Source organism: Melitaea cinxia, chromosome 1 (assembly GCF_905220565.1).
Source record: "Melitaea cinxia chromosome 1, ilMelCinx1.1, whole genome shotgun sequence".
NCBI lineage: Eukaryota > Metazoa > Arthropoda > Insecta > Lepidoptera > Nymphalidae > Melitaea > Melitaea cinxia.
The window spans coordinates 172,231-194,370 of record NC_059394.1 but is presented as its reverse complement, the minus strand read 5'-3'; the positions used below and the strand labels follow the sequence as shown (position 1 = coordinate 194,370).

The 22,140-nt window shown below is 37.1% G+C and overlaps 1 protein-coding gene across 1 annotated transcript in view; it reads left to right on the top strand.

Annotated features, from left to right (window-relative positions):
- The window catches only part of LOC123657362, an 82,026-nt gene extending 60,848 nt beyond the window's left edge, over positions 1-21,178 (top strand). The window contains exons 4-6 of the mRNA XM_045593186.1: positions 14,973-15,115; positions 20,372-20,543; positions 21,054-21,178. Coding sequence (XP_045449142.1) covers positions 14,973-15,115; positions 20,372-20,543; positions 21,054-21,178 — 440 coding nt within the window. The remainder of the gene's footprint in view (positions 1-14,972; positions 15,116-20,371; positions 20,544-21,053) is intronic.
- Positions 21,179-22,140: the final 962 nt, after the last annotated feature.

The following is a 22,140-nucleotide window of genomic DNA, read 5'->3' as shown; positions in this document are numbered from 1 at the left end:
TCTCTCGACATCAAAAGAATGCAATAACGTACCTTAACATCAGAACAGAACGGTGAATAAAATGTTCTCCATTTCTATTGTATATGTGAGAGCCACTTACAATGATGCGTTTCACTTGACGTAGAGTAACGCTTATTTATATGTTTGTTGATTTATAATAAGGACAACGAATGATATTTAAAAAGTATAAGTCGATAGCTTAGAACAATAAATCCAATTATAGGTCATCACGGTTTGTTATTAGTTTAAGAGCTAATGTATTGGTAACACAAAAATAAAAAATCGTACATATTAAAAATAGCATGGTGTCGTCTCCTGTCAAAGATTTTCATTGTAATATGAAACTTTGAATAGTTACGGGTCTCTGTAAAGAACTCATTATAGACGGCGCCACGGTCGCTTAGACCGAATATAAAAATCATCATATCAAAAAATTCGATCTAGCGAGTACATTGTTCCATAGCTTAATTGGCTAGAGCGTTGACACGGTCAGTCAAGACGCGGGTTCGATCCCCGCTGAAGCGGTCATAGTTTTGATATGATATTCAAAAATGTTAAGAGCTCTTTCCAGTAACTCAAATTCATAAAGGTGAAGTAACTATACATTTCAGGGAACGTCGTTCACGCCATAAGTGAAACGCTATGCATGTTTAAGACAGCGGCATGCAGGCGCGGTGCCGGTGACACAAATCTAATAAACCCGCGCCTCGTCGCTGCTGCTCTTGTTTCGCTTTTAACAGCAACTCACACGTGTTACCTCCATTTAAAATAGCGGAAGTTTTTACCCCCACGACGTGTCTACTTATCGCTCTCCCGGGATTTTTAATACGCTTTCCGCTAAATGTTAACATGGTCGGTTTTAAACAATTAAATATGCATGATGTACTTGATACAATAGTATGAAAATGTGATTAAAAACTTCAATAATTGAACAAAGAACGTTACGTCCACTCTAAACATTTCGTCTATTAAACTGTACTAAAACTAAATCATCTAAATTAGTCGTCGTTAGTTCGAAATATCTCGTTTTGTTATTTTGTGCGAGGGAAATAATATAACATTATTAGTGAGGCTATTTCACGGGTCGGTTGTCAAAGGTTCGGTACAGCGGGAGAGCGACCGGCGCCCTAATAGACACTGTAGCTCTCAATTCAACGAGGGTAGAGCTTAGTGAGGGAACCGTGGCGCCCAAACTGGGACCCGCCGTTCAACTGCACGAACTTCGACCAGAACCGAAGTCTAAAATTATCTTTCAAAGTTAATTTTATAAGCGTTTGACGCTTCGCAAACATCTCATTTTCCAATTAAATACTTCGTCTTTATTACAGCTTTGATGCGAGAGACTTCGCTTCCCGTATTGTTCTAATAAATCTAACAGCGATTACGTTAGCTAATATTGGACATGATTTAATTTCCAACTTTTAACTGAGGTAGGGCACAGCAGAAATTTCCTGCTCAAAATATGGAGCACCCCGACTGGGGTAGTACCTCGACCTTACAGATGATCACAGCTAAATAATACTGGTTTCAAGCAGTATTGTGTTCCTGTTGGTGAGTAAGGTAACCAGAGCTCCTAGGGGGAATTAGGGATGGGATAGGCAGCGCGCTTGCGATGCTTCTGGTGTTACAGGCGTCTATAAGCTACGGTAATCTCTTACCATCAGGTGAGCCGTACACTTGCTTGCCGAACTAGTGATAAGAAAAATTAAAAAAACGCTCATCCAATCGAGTTAATATTATCATATTGGTATATGCAAAGAGTTTTTAATTTAAAATCTATTTGTCATCTTCTTAAACGTTCGCTTCGACGTTGCTTGCTTTGAACACATATCAAATAGGCCACTGTCACATGCGTAACTTAAACCTGGTATAAAGGTGGATAATCAATCCTAGTTTTGACATCCTATTGGAAGTTAGGATGCACGCTTTGAATGTAAGACAAGCACGCGCAAGTGCGCTAAAAAAGCACAAATCACATGAGTCAGTGAGGGCATCTTAACACATCTCACTCTGTACTTCGTCCCTCTGGCTCGGATATATTAATATCCGAGCCAGAGGGACGAAGTACAAAAATAGTGTATTAGTTTAATCCTCACTCATAATTTAGTCTTATCTCGAACATATCTGGTGGAGTCAGTCTCAGCACATAAAAAAATTTAGAGTCAATATACAGACTCATTGTAACTGGTCAAAATACGTGTATATTTCGGGATACAACCTATGAACCATCTATTTTTCAATATCCAGTGTCTACCTCCCATCTTCGCTGAATTACAATCAACTAATAGCCATCCAATTACATACCACCCAGCATCCAATCCTCCGATACAACACGCAGGGTGAAATTGCTTATTTATAGCGACCCTCGATTATACCATTCTTTCCTCTTCGCGTCCTGAATATTGTAACACTTCAACAATTGACCCGCGATTTTAGATCTAACGGCCTGATGACACGGCACAAAATGCTATAACGACATTTATGAGGACTTAGTTTTAATACCTCTCGTCGGGCATAGTTTTAAAACTTCTTTTATCGTATAAACACAGCCTTGTTTTAACGGACTTATGAAAGAGGTTGTTTTGTATATATTTGTATTATTGGGGAGAATGTTTTCGTGTCTATTAATTATTATTGCTACGTTTTTATCTAATAGATCTATCATAACAGAGTAATTAAAATACATATATTAGGAAGAGAAAACCAAACCACTAAATGGATGATAACTAAACGTTTGCTGCAGAAGCAGTATTGCTTATTGTATTATCAGTACTACAAAAAACGTATTAATTGTCTTGATGTTATCAGCGAACACTTATACAAAGCGACGTGACATTGTACTGTAACACAACTATCGGTCCACGAGACATTAACCATTTAAACAACGTGAACGTATTAACAGGTAAAATAAAGACTTATTGTAAGTTAAGTAACTGTAATTAATTATTTATTTTCAGAATCTGCAGAGAATAATCGGCAAAAAATTCCGCAGTTAGGTAAATTGGTAATATTTTGCATGAAATAGGGCTCACTAAATCCACACATCTTTATAATAATTATAATTATATTAATCTATACATCTATACAAATAAATAAAATTGGAGTGTCTGTTTGTAATATTAAAATAACCGCTTTTTAGTAAATTACATACCTATATTACATACATCATATGCACATATACTAAAAAGATTTTATACAATTTTGGCTAATTTTTGAAACGGCGGGACCTTTTTGACCGGATTTTCACTGGCAGATATCTGATTTAATAAGGCGTAACTTAGGCTACTTTTATTACAAAAATGTATTTTACAGCTCTGCGATCTGAACAAAAATTGTTTTGTTAAATTCCACGCTTACGAAGTCACAGATATAGCTAGGTACTAATATAATCTTACATCGAATAAAAAGCTTTATGTATTCATTTCTTTTCAATACAAATCTCTTAATTTCAATTTTTTAATAAATAAATGATTTATTTCTTAACTTTGCAAACACCGTCGTCTAGAGTCGTATATCTCGACACAGTCGAAAAAGTTAAGGATATTGATGTTATTAAAATATAAACAGATATTTTTTTAATAAAAAAATCTAATTTAGCATTTAATCTCGATTCCAAATTTCCTCTTAAATGTTGTAAAACAAAACGTCGTATTGTCTCAGAAAATGTTATTTATTGGTAAAAAGCTATATTTTATTTATACATTTTTATAATGAAGCGCTATTTGTAGAGGCTGTTGTTAGAGCGATGATAATTCACAATAGATAGAGCCCGGAATTTGATCGGAATTTTGGTATTCCACTTCATTCGCGAGCGAGAACTCTCTTGAATAGAATACGTTCTCAAAGCTTTCGACCAATTCGCAGAATTGTTCCATAAACCAATAGAGGTTACCCCGAGGGCATTGTCGTCAGCGCGGAATATAATAACTGGTCTATATTATAATCAGCTTATTTATTTATTGGAAATAAAGATTGTGATGGAGCCGCCGTCAGTGGTATTGTACGACTGAAGGAAAGTTTGCACTGCACGAGTTACTTGAACAATTTTTTTAAATAAAATTTATTTATATTGTAGATTGTTTTCTTGCGTGAAACGTGATACTTGTTACGTTGTTATAGTTCAGAATCTGGAACACAACATTAATGTTAGGGATCAAGTGTGATTTAGTCTCAAACTTTCCGAAGACAACATATTTTATCACTTATAAAGCTTTTCACGGAGCGAAGAAACACACACGGCACAAATACAGGGTAATTCCATCGTGTACAAATTATGTAGATCCAAGAAAGCGCATGAAAGTTAAATATGCTCCGAATTTGGTGCGACTAAGCCTGAGTAATGTTCGCCATTCGTCTGGTCCGCGAGCCGAGCTCTTACATCGACTTCCAAAGAATATCGCGCTATTATTCACCTAAATACTTTTATATATTAGCAATGTTAAAGTGGAACGATTTGTTTGTTTGTATGACTTATCTATAGGATTACCGGTTTAAATATTTCTTTGGCGTAAGATATTCTAATTATTGCTGTAGTCAGATGCATGATTGAGCTCATTGTCGAAACGGTGCACGTATTTGGAAAGAAATTCCCTAGGACATTGTAATTAGTATCTGCAGAAATATCTACCCCATAAAGGGTTGAAGATCAACCATCATATTTCGTGCTGTTGTAAGCGTCTTGAAATTTCTTCTAAAACATCCCAAGTCCCAATTTATTTCATGACAATAAGTTTCAAACTCAACTTTATTTCTATACGACGCCGACTAGTAATCAAAGCATTAAAACTGGTTTAGTAGTTTCAGGATCTGTCAATTACAAACAAAAAGGTAAAGAAATCTTATCTAACATACGTAAAGACGAACAAATATAATATTTTGCACAATGAAACTCAAACTGCAGGTTCAGCGCGAGGTGTTCTATCACTTACTAGTCTGATTTCCATACGTCGGGCTACCTCGAGGCGCGCTGCGACGCCCACAATTCACGTTTATTAAAGCGGAAATCCCAGTAACGAATCCGACCACTCCGGCAGAAGTGGGTTAAGATGTACTCGTATAATGTAAAAAGGCAGCTTCATCGCTTGCGCGCCGTTTCTCGTCCTCACATGCATGCATTATTTATCTGCAGCGAGCGAGCTGCCGGCGAGCTCTCATTGAATCATGACTACTGTTACAATTTATTACACGCCGCTGAGTTTCATGTTGAAAACTAGAATAGTTAGTGTTGAATTCGAGATGATTTTTTGGTTATGAATAAATTACACGCATAATTCTCTATCTTTCAGTCCATGTCTCTCTTACCCACACACATTCACGGATATAAATAATCAAAAATCAAACAAGAACACCCTATGACTGAGGTAGGACACTGTAGAAATTTCCTGCCTAAAATATGGAGCAGCCCGACTGGGGAAGTACCTCGACCTTACAGAAGATCACAGCTAAATAATACTGCTTTCAAGCAGTATTGTGTTCCTGAGAAACTTACGTCACAACATATGTCTGACTTTTTATGACTTTACTCGAGACATCTGATGTGTATCGGTATGGATAACTGACCGCCTCGCTAGCTGCATAGTGCTATGATGAATCGTCACAGAATACACTCAATTAATTCATGTAAATTTAAAAAAAATATTTCAAAGGCCGACAGTGACAAGTTGACAGTGATCTAAAATATTAATACATCCATGCTACATCCACTCGACAATAATTCCGTAAACAAAAATATTATTCGGTAGTCAGCCTATACGTTGGCTGCGTTATAGCTCGGACAGCGCCGTAAAGAATGACTCCTCTTACAAGTAACTGTAGTTTTACCTCTAGGAACGAATTGCGTCGCCTCCTCATTCCGCTGCGGGATAGGATCAAAGTTTCAGAGTGAAGAGTCGCGGGAGGAAGGTGTCGCGGCCGCGCGGCGCCGGCCTCGCCCGAACTCTAAATAAAATAAAACGCTAGGAATATTGAAAATTCAATAACTCTCGCTGAGATACGATTTCCTCCACGGGCAACTTTAAATTTTGATACGTTTTCCGAAACGGTTTTTGCTCTAAATTTCTATTTGAACTGCAAAATGTTTACCAACATCTTCTGCATATCGAATGATTTATACTCTACCATTTATGTCTCTTCAGGCAATTCTCTATTTTAATTAGTCTATTAATTATTTTCCCGCTCAAAGCAAATATTTGTTATTTTAAAATATTTATTTGTTTTTGTTCAATATACATGCATACATCGTCGAAAGCACGTAAATCTGACAGTTCCGTTGATATCTCAAACATCTGCTAGTGACTGTTACTCTTGGTAGGCAAATTACACGCCAACCCTCAGTAAAGAAGCGTTGTCGACGAAGCTCAAACCATCAAAGCTCAGCAGAGAACGCTTAAAGGATAATTTAGTTTGCAGGTCATCTGTTTCGTCTTCAAGTTTGATTGTGTTAGCAGATTTTAGTCACAGTTACTCGGGTGATGTGGCTGTTTACATTTAGATTGATCTGTTTTCATACCAGTCACACAAACTGACCACTGCGCCAACTTGCTTGTTCGTTGTGTTCCGCAGAATGTTTGTATAACCCATATAGACATTTATAAAGCTACCGATTTTTGCGTTCGGGTATTTGCATTATATGGTTCCACACAGGATTTAATTATTCTAGAAGCCGTTGAAACACCTTTATTTCTTTTATTTTTATTTTTTACTTAAACCATAAACATAATATAATGTTCTGAGTCGCCGGCTATTCACCGGGTGGCGGAGGTAGCGGCGATAGCGGGCGGTAATGAGCAAAGTTGCAGTGCGTTTACTTAGCTGCCTCGCACGGAAATAATAAGCGCAATTAACGCGGTGGCGACCCGCTTCACTACTTTTGACCCGCCGTTCCTGAGAAAATCTAAGTATTACAACTTGTACTTGTGAATGTATTGCGTAATATATTGCTTGAGCTAAGTTGTTCCTTTTCATTCAGTTTTAGTAATTCCTTAATCACCATTTAGCTGTCTACCTAATGTTCTATTCAGCTGCATTCCGTACAGTTTATAAATGTGATGTCCGTTCCTACTATTACGATTTGAGTTTTGTCACTTCCTCACGCTGCTACATTGTGATGAGGAAAGTAAACACGTCTCAGAATTTCCCCCATTAGAGGTTTACATTTCTTTTTAACTTTTCCTTCAAATCCTAGCACAAGATTATCTTTATACATAAATAATTATAATATATTAGTTTTCATTGCTTTTACTCGTCGTACTTCATCACTTTTTCTATCCAGTCAGCTTATCATTAAAACGCAGCATACACACTTATTTTTACTAATGATGTAGTTGATCCTTTAACACTAATATTCGTTGGTTACTTTGAAAATACGAGTAAAAGAATATTTCTTTATTCTGTATGCTTAATGGAATAGTTACCTACATAAGGTCGACAGTCGACAAGGGTCGTAAAGCGACGCACGGGCGCTCCACGGGCGCGGGCGCGCTGCCAGCCGCTTGCATCCGTCAGCGGCCGTGACCATGTTCTACACTGAAATCTAAGAAGCCGCCGCTTTCTGCAACCTCGTTAAATTGTTGCTTTTCTTTAAAAAATATTCCAGAAACAGAGTCAAAAAATATAAGACCAGGGTTCTTGGCACCATTCAACGCGGACATGCTTTGTCTCGTAACTATCTGTAAAGACTTCGTTCTTATGTTGTGAATTGTAAATATGTACAATATTGTTAAATTTCGATGCATATTTTGTCTCGTCCTCGTAACTAGTAACGATTACGTATGAGACAATTTCGTTCACACGACTTCTAGAACTACTCCTGGAACAACAATTCGTTTTTACATACAATTTGGCGCCCGCTTTGTGCCGCTTCGAAGTTCACAACTCGCAAGAAAGCGAGCGCTTAATGTAACAAAGAGGCAAGCGATTAAACCAATTTGTCGAGGCTAAGTATGCCACTAACTCCCGCATTCTCCTCCCCGCTCCCCGCTCCTCACTCCTCTCTCGTCTCTTCTAGCTCCTCTGTCCTAACAAAACCTCGCCAGCCGTGAAGTGCGCCCAATGAGCTCAATTATTCCTCGGCGCCGTGTCTCCAACTGGGCTATTGTTTGCGCGTCGCTAATTTGTATCAGCGATTGTGACCATTAGAATGAGCCAGCTCGCGTCCGCCCGAGAGGTTACATTATTCAAATTAAGTAAGCTCTTTCATAGGTTCAAAAAATGCACTTACTTTTTAACATATATGGCTGGAATAAATACCAATTATAATCGCTAATGTGGGCAGAAGTATTCTTTATCAAACTGACTTGAAGGTTGAAGCGAAATATTGAAATTAGTTTTCTTTGTTAACTTGGCTATTCTATTACATACGCGTGGAACTAAAATTATTTAAAAAAGTCTTAAATATAAAAACAAACTAGCCCCGCACATGAACAATTTTCACAATATTGAAAACTTCACATTCAATGTATTAATAAAATTTTAAAAATATTCCGTTTGGTCGTCTGAGCCTCTCCAAATTTTACTTTTTTTTTTCATTTTTTTATACAACTAAGTCGACAAACACGCGTACGGCTCACCTGGTAGTAAGCGATTACCGTAGCCTATAGACGCCTGCACCCCCCCAGAAAGTTCTAATCACCGTACTCACCACTGGAACACAACACTGCTTAAAAGCAGTATTATTGAATTACTAGCTGACCCGGCGAACATCGTATCGCCTAACACAAACTTTATCGTATGGTATTAAAGTTCAAATTGACTTTTAAGTATTATCACAAATCTTTTGTATGGGAGTATAGAAAAGTGTTGTTTTTAGACTTTTTCAGGAAATTAAAAATTTTTATTTTTAGAATTTTTCTCTCCGTAAGAACCATCCTCGTACTTCAAGGAATATTTAAAAAAAAAGAATTAGCGAAATCGGTCCAACCGTTCTCGAGTTTTGCGCTTAGCAACACATTCAGCGACTCATTTTTATATTATAGATAACTAGAATTATAAACTAGAATTTATTTTTATAATTTTCGCGTAAATTTCCTCAAAAGAGCAAGACAATAATCATTATTACAGTACAGCTCGTGCGCTGAGACAGGAGCACAAAGGCCGCGGAGTTATGACGTCATAAAACATTGAATTAACCGAAACGCTCGCGCCGCAACGTTGCACTCCGTACAATTAAGATCTTAAATGACGTGTTTTAGGAGTTTGCTACATAATCTCGAGTTTTCATTCATTACATTTAGTCATATCTCATATAATATTCTATAATTAGTTAGGTATAGATAATGTACTGTGTGGCTACGGTACTAAAGAATATAGCCACCCCCTCTCTTCCCGTGGGTGTCGTAAGAGGCGACTAAGGGATAACATAGTTCCGCTACCACCTTGCAACTTGAAAAGCCGACCGATGGCGGGATAACCATCCAACTGCTGGCTTTGAAATATACCGGCCGAAGACGGGCAGCAGCGTCTTCGGTGCGACAAAGCCAGCCCTGCGGTCACCAACCCGCCTGCCCAGCGTGGTGACTATGGGCAAAACACATGAGTTCACGCTATTTTTGGCGTAAACTTGTGGAGGCCTATGTCCAGTAGTGGACTGTAAAGGCTGTAATGATGAGATAATGTAAAGCTCTACATAAAAAGATTTACATTTATTGTACTTAAATGTAGTTAGTTACAACAACATGAACACAAGGCGTAGATTAAATTGAGTAAAATGAGCAAGTAACTCTACAGGTACGTTGGAAAAAGCTGTTAGTATCATATTCAACAAATAAAAATTCCCTTTATAAATCCCGTGTGAAAGATAATGGCACCAAGCCCATACTTCCACTATCTATCATTAAAATAATCTAGTTCAGAGTAATGAACACATGCTACAGAACTAAATTATAAACTTTAAATTCATTTATCAACAATAGTAAAAAAGATTTACCATTATTTTTAAATCCCCGTCACCACGAAACTATCAAAGTAATTGAAAAAGAAACACGAGCCAACGCAAGACAATAGACTTGACACACGACAGTCGATATCACGAATCTTTCGTTCGAACAACTGTATTACTCTAAATATTACAAAACTATTAAATATTATTCGGCAGCTTCGAAATATCCGGAACTTAGAAAGTTATTCGATGACCCAGTCTGTACTGACTACTCATACGATCAAGCTACTCTGTGGCAAAACTGGTCGAAATGCAACGTAAACAAAAAATAGACTGCAGTGGTTCGAACAATGTAGCGATGACGGCGACTGGACAAAGAGAAACGTTGTTCGACTTCTGCTTGAAAGAACCGACGAGACTCGCTCCGTCTTGTTTCCTGTATCGATACTGATAGCTTATATAATATTGTAGCTTGCTCTTATTTCGTAAGTGAAAAAGTGGTGTGACTGAAATTCTTTTTTTTTTGTAAGTTATACTCCTTATGGCGCGTTAGGGAAAAATGATGAGAGTAACTTTTTACGATGCGCGCGCACACCGTCACAAAAAAACCGACACCCTGAAGTTGGCTAGTCAACGAAGAAGTTAGTAACGTGAAGTTAGCTAGCCAGTGAGGTATAGCTTCTTACGTAGGTACGTGAGTTCACACACACTTTTTTTAAGAGTTCTGTGACCACTTTCGGTTTCGTGTTAATTTATTCGAAAAGCTTTCACTAGCGTCAGGATATCACGGATATGTTCCTCAATGTCACGTAGAATGGAGACGACATGAAGACCAAGACAAGAAGAAGCTTCAGTCCCAGAACAAGGAGTTGTAGAACATTTTATCATAATATCAAAACAAAGAGAACAGATTCGGGGTAGTCATTAAATTTTGAATACATCATCCCAATTTAATTAAATAATTCTACAGAACCAATAATGGTAATGAAAGTGAAATAAAAAGCGATGAACATCGTAACATCGGCCTCTTGTCTTTAATTGGTATTTAATGTGCGCGCGTAAATCACCGCAGCGGACGAAGAGGGCGAACGAGGCGAGGCGAGGCGAGGTGAGGCGGGCTGAGAAAACTCCCGTTTGCTCAAAGCGAGCAAAACAACAATTAACGCGCATCCTTACGCATATTTAACACAAGCCATTAGTGGAGCTGTTCTCTCGCAAGATCCTTGTCTTTTTAAATTCCTTTCTTTAATAAAAATGCTGCATAATATTTTTAAACCCGGATTTTTAAAGCTATTCGCTAAACAATATTCTTTGTTCGAGTTCATGCAAAGTGTTAATTAATAACACCACAACTTCACGTTTCGTACATTAGGGTGGGTTTATACTGTTTATAGTGTCAGACTACATTTACAAATTTAGATAGATTTTACACCTTTGTTAATTTTAACATATCATATATATTTATCAAGTGATTTTTGACGCTTGCAACACTAGAAACATCTCAAGCCTGTAACCAAAAAGAGAAGAACTAATAGAACTATCCACGTTTAGCGCAGTAATTAATGTTACTTACATCCGTGGATCGCACAAGCTCATGCTGTACGACCAGACCTATTACATTAAATATAATTTCATGTTAATATTTAAATATAAAACGTGCATTATTTGTTTTGAGGTGATCCATTTAGTTACTTTGGTCATTGTAAATTTTGAGTAAAATATTTATTGCTCGTGCCCTACCTAAAAAAATATACATAACTTAGAAAAAAAAATACATCTGGAGCGTGTCAAGACAAGATCAAAATCCTGTGTCGTGTCATCGTGTGTCGAAAACACACGCCACAAACACAGGCACTCTGATTCGTATGATTTATTTTTGTGTTACCCACACACGAGGAAATTCTAAACAATTTTTAATATATATCAAAAACCCACCGCGCCACGCCACGGTCGCTTAGGCCGAATATAAAATCATCATATCGAAAATTTCGATCTAGAGGTTACATCGTTCCATAGCTAATTGGCTAAAGCACCGACACGGTAAGTCGGAGATGCAGGTTCGATCCTTGCTGAAACAGACAATCTGATTAAGGCATAAACAAAAAAATAACATAAATAACATCTGCATGTTCTACGCCAACTTGCTGTGCCGTCGTTAATCTGAACTGCGCCAATACAGTAACACAATTAACATTAAATCATATATATTAAATACGCTAAGGTAAAGATGTTTGCCTCCCTTTTTAGAAAAAATCTAACAATTACTCCACTTGAATTATACATAATTTTATAGATAATTGCTTGCTCTACCGGCGAAAACAACAAAAAAATTTATTATTGCTTTTGTATTTGTAAATTAATTAATAATTAAAATTGTATATACGCGTATGATGGCTTATTTTTGAAATAACGTCAACATGATTGACGGTCGGTAAATTACTTATTATAATTTACTAATTTAGTGCGAATTATTCGCACGGGTATTGCTAGTATTATATAATATTTTAAGACGTCTTTTTTTTTCGAAGCGGTTCTCCACCATCAACAAAATTTATATAATAGATTTCTTCCATTCCTCTATAATTAAGTTTAAAGTAAGTCACATTACCTCGAGAGCTATCTATTTCACTATCTCACAGATTTCACTTCGTTTTTACTGCCTAACTTTTTCCTTATCGCGCCTTCGCATTTCGTAAATCCCTTTACACTAATTCAGACAATCGTTCATTGGCCTATGAATCTATAATTGAGGTATGAGTTACACGTAATTTTTATATGGTTTGATTTTGCAGGTAATTATTTTAAAAGCTCTTAACATTTGATAGTTACTTGAGTAGCTACTAAGAAACATTGAAACTTAGTTTATCAAATCAAATACCGACATCGTTTTATCGTCTGCATCTATACGACAAATCGTATATCGTAATTTACCTTAATGAAAACAGATTAAGTCTAAGAACTTGATGTTCGAGAAATTCTGAAGAAAATTCGAATGATCCCTGAGTTATAACATGTCAATGTACAATAAATCTTTCGTTGTTATGGTAATGAAGAAATTTTAAAAAGTTGTAAGAGTTAAATTTTAACAAATATGTGTTATTGTAAAAACAAATTATGAAAAAATGAAGTTTATAGAACTTAATGCTTTAAGCAAAATAAAAACTTGGAACAAATATCAAAGAAATGACTGAACATTTTACTGACATTCGATCTCATCAATTCTCAAAATCCACAAATTTTGCCATAATATCAGAAGCAAAAATTTACGATGCCTCTTGTACCTAAAATTTTATGACAAATTTATCAACTTGTCCATCAGGATTTTACGCCGTGTCAAAGGAATCAACCCACTAGCACAATTTATTACACTACGGTATAAGTCTGCTAAAAGTTTTATAAATATGATATGAGTCTGAAAGCAACTTTAAATCTGCTTTCCAAATACGGTTCAAGACAATAACAAGTTGAACTACAATGAATAAGTTTAGCGGCCGTTTGTTACGAAATACAGCTACTTTACTGGGCCTAGCGAAATAATTAGCTGCGGTCCGCAGCGATGTACGCTATTACCTGCTCAATAACGGTGTAAAATTGAATTTGTTACCTGAAATTAGGAAGCGCGTTAATAGGTTCATAATTTAAATAGCCTAATAGCTTAATTATGTTATTTTTAACCGACTTCAAAAAAGGAGGTTGCTCAATTCGACTGTATATATATATATATTTTTTAATATATGTTCGGGGATAACTACGTCGTTTATGAACTGATTTTGATAATTCTTTTTTTGTTGAAAAGGAGATCCCTGGTGTGGTACCATGAGAAGGAAACCAGGATCTGGTGATGGGATCCCAGAGAAATCGAGGAAAACTCGAAAATCCGCATAACTTTTTACTGGGTGTACCGATTTTGATGATTTTCAATTTAATCGAAAGCCGGTGTCTATCATGTAGTCACATTTAAATTCTATCGAGATCTGATTACAAATTTTGGAGTAATCTTTGATAATGCGTATTTACTTGACTATTTTTTCGTCTACCTACGTTGTATTACTTGTCGATATAATTGAAGTCGGTTTTTTTCGTTTTCCTGCAAACACAATTATTGATAATTAACATCTTCTTAAGTAATGAAGATCTTACAATTTCGAAGAAGTCTTACAATTTCCACTCAAATGAAACAACTGAAGGCAATTCTCCGATGGATAACGTAAGAGTATCACTACTAATATTATAAAGCTAAAGAGTTTGTTTGTTTGTTATTTGCTTGTCTTTCAGCGTTAGATCGCCCATTTATCGAGAAAGGCTATATGCTATATATCATCACGCTAAAATCAATAGGAGCGGAGCACAAATGAAGAATATTTCAAAATCGGGTTTATTTTTTTATTTTTGAGAGCTTCCCCGGTTAGCTCAAAGTAACTATTCCACGCGGACGAAGTCGCGGGCAGAAGCTAGTTTAAAATATTGTTAGGAAGAGCGCCGTGAGTGATTGTGATGTAGCGGCCTCCGGAGACCGGCGCCGAAGCGCATTCTCATCGCCCGCACACTCGCACGGCTAATTGGATTATTAATGTAAAACAATGTTAGACCTGTATCTGTAGAAGTGACTGCTTTAGCAACACTTTTTATATCTTTAATCCCAATGCAGAAGTAACAATGAGACGAAGAAATATAAAATTATTTTCTTTTAGTATTCCCAAGACTACATACGAGTGTGTAAATATTTCAGAATTGCATTGATTAACACAGAACGTTTTCGTAAAGGTTTCTCTGAAATGTAAATCTGGTATTATATGTGTTTAGTAATATCTGTTGGTTGAGAACGACTTAACTGATTCCCTTCATCTTAATTCAAAAGTTTTCTAATACTTTGTAGAAGGATGAAATGAAAATGAGTTTGAATGAAAATGAAGGAAATTACGCATAAAATTGGAAAATTACAAGAAAAAAATTTCACGACTATTAAAACTTCGCACTTATGATGACAATTCTTGCGTTTGACAATTAAGACAGGATAATTAAGGAATTTTAAAGCTAGACTCAGATAACTTTACCTATCAAATAATAATACTCAAACGTGTTTTCAATTCTGTCGCAGTGCCGTCAGCGCGGATCCTGGGTGGGCCCGACCTGCACGTGGACATCGGCTCCACCATCAACCTGACCTGCCTCATCCAGTTCAGCCCCGAGCCGCCCGCCTACATCTTCTGGTACCATGAGGAAGAGGTGAGAGGACGCAAAGTAATTATTCACGCCACTTTACTTACTTTACTAGCTCATAACCTGGCAGAAGAACGTCCAGAAAGATCTACGATATATTCATATCGAATCTTTAGCTATCAAAATATCTGCTAAGCTGTCGAAATATCGCTGAATTATGACCTAAGCACTAAATATAACCTGTAATCATTTTACTGTGTATCTCAAGATGTACTCCTTCGACCCCAAAAATTATTACGTGAGGATGGTATTTTCATACACGTCTGCACTTTAAAACGAATATCTTCTATACAAAACACTTTCTGGATGTTCTTCTAAATCAAAACATATTAGTCAGAATAGTTGTAGCTACAGATATATGATTATATAAAAAAATAACATATATTGGTTTATTTATTATCAAACAATAAATGCAACAAAGTATACAATTATAAGAAGTATACAAAACAGTTTTAAATCTACCGGACACACCGCGATTATTACTTTAAAATCATTATTATTTCAAAATCATAATCAAGGCCAGTTCCGTAGAATCAAAAGCGCACTATGAATAGTGTGCATGGGAGTTTAAAACTTAAACAGTATAATACGATTTTTTAAAGTAAAATATATATTTAATAAAATGAGTGATCAGTTCACGAGATTACGTAAAAGTAAGAAGTTGGCTCGTAATCTAATGTGCTAATATACCGTACGAGAACCATTACGTACGTATATTTAAGGAAGGTATTATGTGGTCCAGGTTACATCTTCGTGTATTGTCTAAAAGTTCAGTTATTACTCACTAAACAATCGTAGTTAAATCGATAAATAGTTAAAAGTTAAATCGTAATCGAATCGAAGTGAAATTTCTTTAGAATCGTTGCAATCTGAAACTCGAGGAAACGAAAATCCGTCACGATAATTAGAAAAACACATAAATGTATGGGAGATAATGAGATAGAATATATCACAGAATATTTTATAGTCTCGGTGCAAAAAAATCTCTCCCGGTCTCAGAAGTTTCACTTCTACCGTGTGTGAATTGCACACATACACACACACACACACATGCACACACACACACACACACACACACTTTTTTCTTTTTATATTCACTGCCGTTATCTGTTCTATGAAGATAAAGACCAAATCCTCAATAAAATAAATCGTCATATGTCTTACATTTTACAAGCGACGTCGGAACCGATACACACTTTTACAACGGTACAAATTGTTTTAAAAATATTTACATGGCATAATACTGTGTGAGAAAAATCATAACTCCTGTTCTTTTAAGGCTATTCTGACTAATATGGATATGACTATTTTATGTATTTTAGATTAATTTTATTAACCTCTAAGCTAACCTGTCATTTTTGAATCGTTTTTGTTTCCTAGTATTGGACGAATGTTCAATTTGTTTCCAAAACTCTACACTTAAACGGACGGTTGGAAAACACTCAAACTTCAATTGAGAATACTTCGCTGCTATCAAATAACATCTATACAATGTGGTGGCATTAATAATGAAAGTTAAAATTTTCAGAACAATTCGAAGCTTGATTTTAACTTCGGATTTGTGCAAGTCTCACATGCGGTTCGTCCGGTTCTGCGTTCGATATTTAGCCATCATTATTTATTGTTTTTATGATATTAATTTGTTGGCATACATTTTTGGAAAGGATATTGTTGTAGTAAATTAAGAATAGAATTACGATTAAGTATTATTTTGAAATTAGGCAGATTAATTTATGAGTTACTTGTCAATAAGGAATATTATCATCAATCAATTATGTAATGGCTTATTATCAATACATGTCCACTCCTGTCACCGCAATTAAAAAAATTAATTGAAATTGTATTCTTGTCTAATTTCAGTCGTAATGAAGATCACAGCTAAGTAAAACTGCTTTTAAGTATTGTTGTGTTCTTGTACTGAGAAAGGTAGCCAGAGTTCCGAGAGAGGTTAGGCGGTTAGGTCGGCAACGCGCTTGCTCCTTTAGGCTACAGTAATTTACCAACAGGCGAACTGCACGCTCGTTTGCGACCTTTATATTTGTTGAACATAATGTTCTTTATTTGAATTTCGCGCCTATTTGTGCAGTCTGTGCGCTTTAATAAATACTCGTCTCTCTCTATAATCTGTTACATCAAGCGACCGGCGTATTACTGTTAATTTTTCTATTATTTAAATATATAGTGATTAAAACCTGAGCTACGTCTTTTAATCCAACAATATTATTAAAAAAAAATCTCCTTTAGACCACACGACTGAAGTAAAACTCCTTTAGCTCATACAGTAATATACGAAATGTAACTCCCTATCTTCCTATCTTCACTAACTTATGTCTCCCTCTCGACTTTCCATCGCCTCACCCGATTAAACTTTTCGTAACGCTGTCGTCGCGCATTCACCAGCTTACTCCTCAAGTCAAGCGTGCGTAAAGAGGTTTTACTTAAAAATGTAATATTATCTTTATTGTTTGATATTTTCCATTAAAATCAGATCTTTAGTCTCATCGTACTACGATTCCCGTCTCGTGTGCAGTACGTGCTGTAACAGCATATTCGTCGTTTCATATTCGTCAGCCCCCGACCGCGACCGCTCTAGCAACCAATGACCAAGCGACGACCTCTTATTAAACGCTACCGAAAGACACCTTCTCAAAATTATTCCGTGTCTAGAATATTTTACAAAATAATAAACAAAGTTAAGTGACAATGAGATTTCTTTTATAATTTTCTTTTTGTTGAATAATTTTGCTAGACATTTGTTTCCCAAGGAGTAACAATAAGTACGTTATTGAATGTATGTGTATATTATAAGTCTGTCTATTTATGTCAGAATTGTACCTTTTTAAGCAACGGCTATGAAAAGTCTACGTAATGAAATTGTTACAAAATATGTTATACTTCGGCGGGAATAGTTGCCGCTATATTGATGGGTCTCTCCGTACACAAACGTGCTTTTTACGTGTTTCTCGACCTCAAAATATGCAATGTTAAAAACAACTGTGCAAAACCTTCCTTTAGCAATACTGACTGGTATTTCACATGTCCATTAAATTTTTATGGAAAATTTTATATCCGTTTACGACAATGACACAGTTCCACTACCACCTTGGAACTTAAAAAGCCAACCGATGGTGGGATAACCATCCAACTGCTGGCTTTGAAATACACAGGCCGAAGACGGGCAGCAGCGCCTTCGGTGCGACAAAGCCAGCTCTGCGGTCACCAACCCGCCTGCCCAGCGTGGTGACTATAGGCAAAACACATGAGTTCGCACCATTTTTGGCGCAGTGGACTGCGATAGACTGGAGTGTATGTGTGTGTGTGTTTTGACAATGGTTATGTTTTGTCTTGAAATCTTTTATATGATTTCAACAATTTTTTTTTAATCGAACTTACTTGACCGATAAGATCACATTATCATTCTAATAATATAAAAATAAAAATTATAATAAAAACGCTGAAGCTGGTAGAACTGAGTGTGGTAGTTGGTTGTGTTTTGAAATTTTTTATTACTAATCTTTCTTTTCTTAGTATACAAACATGAAAAAACAGAAAATTTTTCCTTACTGTCGACGTAATTTCAAAGAACCGCTCCTCTACTAGAAATAAACATTTACCTAGATAAAATTGTTAGCTGTATGAAACAGGTTCCATTCAGGGCTGCGACGTGGATCGCGGCCATAGAAATAAGTCATTTTCGCGTAAACAGCGCACTTCATTAGTATAATACGAACTGAAATGGCAACGGATAAACAACTCCGGCCCGACCTCTCTGTCGTTCATTACATGATAGAGAGGGACGGGTGGTATGTTCGAGTCTAAGCGGGACAAAGTCGCGGTTGCGAGGGCACACTCAATAGGTAATCAAAGCTGAGGATCAATTAGTGTCACTCGCGGAGCATCGAAGCTGATAGAAGTTGAGCCGCGGTGCGTTTTATGTTCGACGCGCGACGTCGGAGCACGATCGAACGAGATGAGAAATAAAGTTTTTTTGACGGAAAAATGTATCATGAGTAATTACGTTACGCATTTATTTTCTTCAATAAGTCAATGCTTTAAAAACATTTCTCGTTGTCATTAAATTTTACTCTCTAGGAATTAATTGTTTTTGATGTCTTAAAAAAAAGCAAAAACTTGGAAAAACTTGTAATTCATAACATCTCTGATTTGGGTATTTTCCATTCATCAATGGTATACCATTGGTGCTTTTTTTTTTAATTACATCGGATTTTACAAACTGTATATTTATAAAACCCGATGTATATTTTAATATTAAAACGAATGTATACTATCCACGACCAAATGCCAAATGCTATGTAATAAAACTACGCAGCTAATACTGGTTATGCTGATTATTCGCAAATTTACGCGAAAATAGATCCTACGCAGATGCCTGGCATGCGTAGCACCGCGTAGTAGCTGCTACGAGATGTGATCTCTCTCTTGGTCTCTTTTACACAGTAGAGTAGTAATCGGTCAAATTTGATACATAACATCATACTTCTGAAGTTACTCGGTTAATTCTATCATAGATATGTTGCCAGAGGTGAATTATTTTTAAAAATTAAACGATTTGCAACAATTCATTTTAAATTCTAAAGTTTTCTTTCAACCACTGATGTTAATTTCAAGCACGTCCTGGTTTGCATACTGTTACATATGAGCGCAATTATGGACATTACAAGTTCTCCGCGAGAAGCCATTACCTAGTACCTTTTGGTGGTCCGCGACGCGTGGCAGACATGCAAACGCTCTGTTTGAGGCTTATTACATTTAATTATTTAGAAACTTAGCCTCGCGGCGGATGCTTATGACTGTCATTAAAATTTATACGATTTCGCTGAATTCGGAAAGTTTACAATTTTATACGTCCCCGAAACTAGCCGGAGGATTTCATTACGGCGACGCATGACCGGCAACACGATTCCCGTTATAAATTGAAGTTTTAGTTTCATAATATTACACAGATTGCGTTTAACGTGGAATGGAACCCAACCGTCTAGTTGACGCATTAGCGATTATGTTAGGGGTTGTCCATTACTCACTCGAGCCTTAAAGTGAAATGGGACATGCTCAATTTTTCAAAAATTTAATCAGATTATACGAGTACATGTTCTGAAAATAATAAATAATAGGTTTAAAGCTTCACCGCATATACCAAGGGCGGTAGGAGGTTAAAAAGTTGCTACAAAACACCACGTGATTTGTGGACGACCCCTTAGTAGTGAGAGTAGTAATGGTGTGAGAGAAGGCCCGTGTGACCGTGTGGTGGGGATGAAGCAGGTGATATCGTACGACTCGTCGCGCGGCGGTGTGTCGGTGGTGACGGAGAAGGGCGCGGCCACCACGTCCTACCTGCTGGTGCAGGACGCTACGCCCGCCGACTCCGGCCGCTACTCTTGCGCGCCCTCCAACGCAGAGCTCGCCTCCGTGCGCGTACACGTGCTCAACGGTAACTACACGCACATTTCATTACAACTCATCTAAACTGGATACTCGATGGTCTAACACAAGAACATGACTGAGGTAGGTCATAACAGGCAACATCATGCTTAAAATCTAAGGCAACAAGACTAGGGAATATCACGACCTTACAGAACATCACAAATAAATAACAATGCTTTGAAAAGTGCTGTATTTCTGTGGTGAGTGAGGTGACCAGGACTTTTGTAGGGAATCGGGGATAGAGTCGGCAAAGCGCTTGCGATACTTCTGGTGTTGCAGGCGCCTATAAGCTACGGTAATCGCTTACCATCAATGAGTCGTAGGTCAGATAAGACGTACGCTTGTTTGCCGCTCTTGTTGAGTTGTGAAAAAGAAAAATAATTCCAATTTTTTCTATTGTATAACGTGTACTTATGGTCCCCAATGTTCTTTTGAATTTGATAAGAATAGTTTCTGACAACAGAAATAATTAAACCGAGTATTTGGAACGTGAAGAACTAACAGCTTATGCTCGCAGGCGAGCGGCCGGCGGCCATGCAGACGGGCTCGGCGGGGCTGTCCGACAGCTGGCGCTGCGTGGTGGCGCTGCTGGCGGCGTGCGCGCTGCACGGGCGGCTGCTGCGCGCGCAGCTCGCCAGCTGATGCCGGCCCGCCGTGCGCAGCGCCGCCTAGGAAACACACGCGCTACTCCATCGCGTGCAGCGTTCTATCCGGAAACTTAGTTTTCGATCACTTAAGAAATAAATATAATTATTTAAAACGTTAGAGATTTTACAATTAATGTAAGATTTTTATGAGCGAGTTTCGTCTTTCGACGGACGGTCACGTCGCTGTGATTGCACGCGAGTCGCTCTCCGCCGGCCGATTATTCGAGTAATTACGTGGATTGGATGAGTTAGACAACAACTAGCAGTCACAGCTGCAGCGCGGCGCGGCCGGCGGAGAGCTCGCTCGCACCATACTATTTGTAAATGGCATTCAGCCGTCGCTCCTCCTCACTGTAAATACACTCATACTATAAGGCAAGTTGTATTCGTATCTGCTAAGTGTAAATGTGACGAGAGTAGCCTAGTGTTCGAGCGTTTTGTATAGAAATGTCCGAAGTGCGAGTAGAGGCAGCAGTCAAACTACAGATTTTTATTTGCAGTGCAAGTTTTTTTCATTACGTTGTCCTTTTTTACTTTTAGAGGTAATAATAGAATAACATGCTGTCCACAATAAACATAACGGTCACTCATGGAATAAGATTTTTTTTAGAAAATGTAATACTTAAGTTAGTTTGTCAAAAGTCCTAAAGGCTATTATGGATAAGTTCATGCTATCTAGATGTAGCTTAATAGCGTGTATATTCTTACTTAGGACTTTTTAACAGGCCAACTTATTGGTTTTGATCAAAACTAAATGCAAAACTGTGTTTATATAGCTTGTACTTCGACGGTAACTTCCACGACTGCTCCTTTGCATTCACGACAATTTTACAGATTGTAAAAACGCCTGTTCAATGTCAGCGTTGTTATCTTTTAAAATTGAATTATTTACACAACATGATGATATGAATGTTCGCTTAAACCGAAAATAAAAATCATCATATCAAAAATTTCGCT